Below are 5,000 nucleotides of genomic sequence, written 5' to 3' on the forward strand. Positions count from 1 at the left end.
CCACACACGTGCTTATACAAGAAATGTACAACATTCTAATCAGATAATAATTGGCGTGCAAGTATGCAGGTTATTAAAAGGAATTGTGTCACCTGTTATATTTATTTTTCATAAAAATACTTTGATTTTCTTCCTTAACCCCATAAGGAGTGCCGTCAACTTTAGAAAATATATGCTGTATAGACTTTGCAATAGCACACAACTTTTCAAAGAGTTAGAGAATGACTACTAACCCAATCAGGAGCATCCTCAAAGGGATAGCTGTCGGCCGTTAACTGCTTTTAATCATGATATAGACATGAGAGTTTCACAGCTTGTCAAAAGCCCTGACTCCCCAAGCGCAAGTGTTACTAATCACATTTGCAGTTGTAGAAGAGGGGCTGTCCCTGGACGGGAGCGAAGAGACGGTGAGTGAGAGGGTAGGACTTGAGAGTAGCCACCGTCTCGGGAGAGGAGGCGGTGCTTCCAGCATAAGCGATATAGGTGCCGACATTGTTAGCAAATCTCGTGTTGACTACGAAGGGAAGGGTCCCAACAGACCTGCTGGGCTGAACGACAGCTTGTTCGGCCGACTTGAAGAGGTTGAGGAACTGCTGGGATCCTCCGGCGGCGGAATGAGCAGCAGAGTACATGGAGGTTTCGATCCTGGGAACGCGGGCAGCGGCGGCGTTCCAGGCAGCCATGAACTCGGCAGTGGCCTTCTGGACTTCGGCTGTGGCCTGGACCTGTTGTGGCACTCCAGTGGAGTAAGAAGAAGCCTTGATGACGGCCTGCTCGATCTTTGGCACTCTGCGAGCGGCAGCTTGCCAAGCAGCCATGAACTCGGCAGTGGCCCTCTGAACCTCTGCGGTGGGTTGCACAGGCTTGGGAGCTCCGTAGGTAGTGACGGCGTGCTGGACGGTGGAAGCTCTGCGGGCGGCAGCATTCCAGGCAGCCATGAACTCCTCGTTGGCCTTCCTGAGCGCTGCGAGAGCTTCCTCACGAGTCGGGAGAGAGATGGAGGCGTGGCTGGTTGGCGACGACCTGACCAGGGTGGACTCGATGGTGGCCACGCGGGCAGCGGCAGCGTTCCAGGCAGCCATGAACTCAGCGGTGGCCCTGGCCACCTCGGGAGTAGGCTGGACAGGTTGAGGTACTCCTGCTCCTGCTCCTGCTCCTGCTCCTGCGTGAGCCGAGGCAGTGTAGGTGACGGCGGAATAGTCGGGGGTCTTGGCAGCTAGGGCGGCGGCGGCGTCGTAGGCCTTCATGAACTGCCTTCTGGCTTCCTCGACTTCGACGGTGAAACCCGAGGGACCGATGTTTCCAGAAGCAAGGGGCCCTGAGTACCGGGGACCTGCAGCACCTCCAGCATAGCCACCGGCAGAGGAGGAGGAGGAGGCACTGTAGTGGGAGGCGCCGTAGTGGCTGGGTCCTGCTGGAGAGCTCGGGGATCGAGCGGCAGCCTTGTTGAAGGCATCTAGGAACTCTCTCCTCGCGGCCTCAACCTCCTGAGTGAATCCGGAGGCTGTGATGACGCCAGAAGCCAAGGGGCCAGAGTAGGTTTGGTGGGTGTGGTGACCGGCGGAGTGAGTGACAACGGGGCCAGAGTAGTGGACAACAGCACCTCCGGAGGAGTAGTCGTCAGTGTCGGGGGCGGAGGAGGCAAGGGCGGCAGCTGCATCGTAAGCCTTCTTGAACTCGCGTCGGGCTTCATCGACCTCCTGCGTGTATCCCGAAGAGGTGACGAGTCCCGTGGCTTGGGGCCCACTATAAGTGTGCGAATGAGCAACGGCCGAATAACCTCCGGCATGAGAGGAGTAGTCATCGTCGTCGGTGTCGGGGGCAGAGGCGGCGAGGGCAGCAGCAGCGTTGTAGGCCTGCTGGAATTCACGCCGTGCGTCTTCTACATCCTTGGTGTGGCCGGAGGACGTGATGACTCCAGAGGCCTGAGGACCACTGTAGGTTTGGACGTGGGTGGCGTGGCCAGCAGAAACGAAGACTCCCGCACCACCGCGGTGGTCATCACTGTCGTCGTCGTCGGTGTCCGGAGCGGAGGCGGCGAGGGCGGCAGCAGCGTCAAAGGCCTGCTTGAACTCGCGTCGGGCGTCGGCCACATCCTTGGTGTAGCCTGAAGAGGTGATGACACCAGAAGCATAAGGGCCAGCGTACCCGCGTCCGGCACCTGCACCTGCACCGGCTCCGACACCAGCACCGACACCAGCACCAACACCGGCACCTGAACCAGCTCTAGCGCCGGTATAGTGTCCGGCTGAGTAGTGGCTTACGCTCGTAACGGGAGCGGCGCCAGCGCGGGAGGCGGCGGCGTCAAAGGCTCTCTGGAATTCACGGCGGGCCTCGTCCACCTCCTGGGTGTAGCCGGAAGCTACGATGACTCCAGAAGCAAGGGGGCCTGTGTAGGTCTGCGAGGCCACGGGAGCCGAGTAAGTCACTGGAGGTAGGCTGGTCACATCACGGTCGGGAGCTGCTGCTGCAAGAGCTGCTGCCTTGTTGAAAGCTGCCATGAACTCGGCCGTGGCCCTTTCCACCTCGGGAGTAAACTTGACGGGCTGGGGAAGACCTCCACGATGAGCAGCACCAGCTCCAGAGGCATGGATGCCAGACACATGGTACATGGTGGTCTGAATCTTGGGCACTCTGGCGGCGGCAGCCCTCCAGGCCCTCATGAACTCTTCAGTGGCTCTTCTGACTGCCTCCGTGGGCTGAACCTGTTGAGGAACGCCCGTCGAGTAAGTTGTGGGTGAAGATAGGGCGGAGTGAACGGTGGCTGCCCTCTGGGCGGCAGCGTGCCAGGCCGCCATAAATTCAGCTGTGGCGCGCTGAACAGCCGCGGTGGGCTGCACGGGTTTGGGGGCTCCGTAGGTGACGCCAACCTCGACGGCACTTGCCCTCTGGGCAGCCAAGTTCCAGGCAGCCATGAATTCGGCGGTGGCTCTCCTCACAGCCTCTGTCTCCTGGACCTGCCTAGGAGCACTGAAGGAGACGTGACCTGGAGACGACTTGACAAGTGTGGTCTGGATCTGTCTGGCCCGGTCGGCGGCCGCATTCCAGGAGGCCATGAACTCGGCGGTGGCCTGGGCCACAGCGGCCGTCTGCTGGACAGGTTGGGGAAGGCTGGCGATGTGGAGAGCACCCATGTTGCCTCCACCTCCGGTAAGGAAGACGAGGGGGACGGGGAGGACTTGGCCCGAGTAGAGAAGGGCCGAGTCGATGACGCAATTATTAGGCACCGGATGGCCCGCTGCCACGGACAGCAGCGCTGCCAAAGCCTGAAAGTAAGCACACCATTATGATTACCTATTTTAGTTTTCACAACGGAAATATTTCATTCTTCTTCCCATTACATGATGATCAAACTAACATAATGTAGAGTGTATACTCTAAAACAGCAAAATAAGCTATCTATATTTCTTAAAACTCTATCAATGATTTTCCTTTTCTATGGTGTTAATATGTGTCTGTTTCACTCTAGTGACTGTTTTTATACTATCTATTTAAAATGTAATTGAGCCTGAATTATGAATCCTACAGCAGGATGCGGAAAATAACAAGAGTGGAAGCTAAGTAAAGAGTTTAGAATCGGTATATTGTGTATGGAACTACCATATACGTTCTGACATATCATTTCGTTTCAACACCTTGGCAAGCACGCACTCAAATTCATGTTTTCTTTTCTAGCTCCACTAAGGCAAGAAGCATACAGTATACGTTTCGATAATTTCATTTCGAGGGGAATAACGTTTGGACTGCATTTAGTTAGAATAGCTGTATGCATTTACGGCTGATTTCTGAGTGTTTACTTAGCTGATCTAGATTTAGAATTAACCCAAAAGATCAGAAATGGACAATCAAAAATACTATGATCAGTTTCTAGCTTGTCTAACATGAGTATTTAACCAATCAAAAAATTCAGGTCCTGTGTCTTTCATTTGAAAAAGGAATTGTTATATATTTTAATCTAGAACAGACTAACTTTAAGAAATTAAGAAGCAATTAATAACCAAGTTATTCCCTTTCATCATTTGAATGTTTGAGCAAGATATTCATTAAACTATAGCCGAGTATCCTACCTTAACACTCCATTATTCTATTTTTATTTGAGTGCCGTCAATGTTTCATAAATTTTGCTTTTACTAGAATAACTTTTTCGGTGTACTATATTTTCACTCAAGTGTCAGGGTACGGCACCATTTACAATTCCGAAAATACCTCCAACGTTTGAACAAATTTCTTAACTTTTGCAAATCTTCCGCAAGTCAGTCTGTCTCGAGCAGAGCATTCAGATAAGGTCCTTCTTTCACTGTGACGATAAATGTACAGAGCGACCAGACTACGACGATGCCCAGCGATTCCCAGCTGCAAGTTCGCGAAGCGACTCGAAGATACTCACCAGAGACAACATCGCGTGACTGGTAGGCTGGATTCCTCCTCACTTGTTATGGGTCTCATCCGAATGCGCCATCTTATATAGGTGGGAGGCTTCTCAACTCGGCCTTCAACTCGCACGCCTCGGCTCGACCTCCTCCGCCGCCTTCTCCTAGTCCTTCCCCTCCTCTCTCCCTCCTCCTCCACCAACTTTTTTCCCTCTCCCTCTTCCTTCTTACCCTCTTCCAACTACTCCTCCTTCCCCTCCTCTACCTCTTCTTCCTCCTCCATCTCCTACTCCTCCTCCTCTTCTCCCTTTTTTTACCTCATCATTCCCCCGCCCCTTGTCTCTTTCTCCTCTCACGTCCCTCCTGATTTCCTTCGTTCCTTCTCCTTTTCCTTATCCTCCTCCTCCTCAGAATTTCCAGACTCTCATTTGTTTCCCTTTATTTACTCATTCCTCCTCTTCATCCTCCTCTTCGAATATTTCCTAATCCTCCATCTCCTCCTCCAACACCAAAAAACTATTTTCCCATCCTCATTCTTCCTTAGCTTCTGCTCTTCCTCCTCCTCTCCCTCCATCTTTACCTCTTACTACTCCCTCTGCTTCTTTTCTTCCTATTCCTTCTCATTCTACA

At 53.0% G+C, this 5,000-nt stretch overlaps 1 protein-coding gene across 1 annotated transcript in view; it reads right to left on the reverse strand.

Annotated features, from left to right (window-relative positions):
• Nucleotides 1-4,440, reverse strand: part of LOC143032633 (uncharacterized) — a 49,443-nt gene extending 45,003 nt beyond the window's left edge. Inside the window, exons 1-2 of the mRNA XM_076197510.1 lie at nt 4,388-4,440; nt 359-3,266 (exon numbers count right to left, since the gene is read on the reverse strand). Coding sequence (XP_076053625.1) covers nt 359-3,266; nt 4,388-4,399 — 2,920 coding nt within the window. The 5' untranslated portion in view covers nt 4,400-4,440. The remainder of the gene's footprint in view (nt 1-358; nt 3,267-4,387) is intronic.
• Between the last annotated feature and the right edge of the window lie 560 nt (nt 4,441-5,000).

The sequence above is a fragment of the Oratosquilla oratoria genome, chromosome 14 (genome assembly GCF_046742065.1).
Source record: "Oratosquilla oratoria isolate Oo_2021 chromosome 14, ASM4674206v1, whole genome shotgun sequence".
Taxonomy (NCBI): domain Eukaryota; kingdom Metazoa; phylum Arthropoda; class Malacostraca; order Stomatopoda; family Squillidae; genus Oratosquilla; species Oratosquilla oratoria.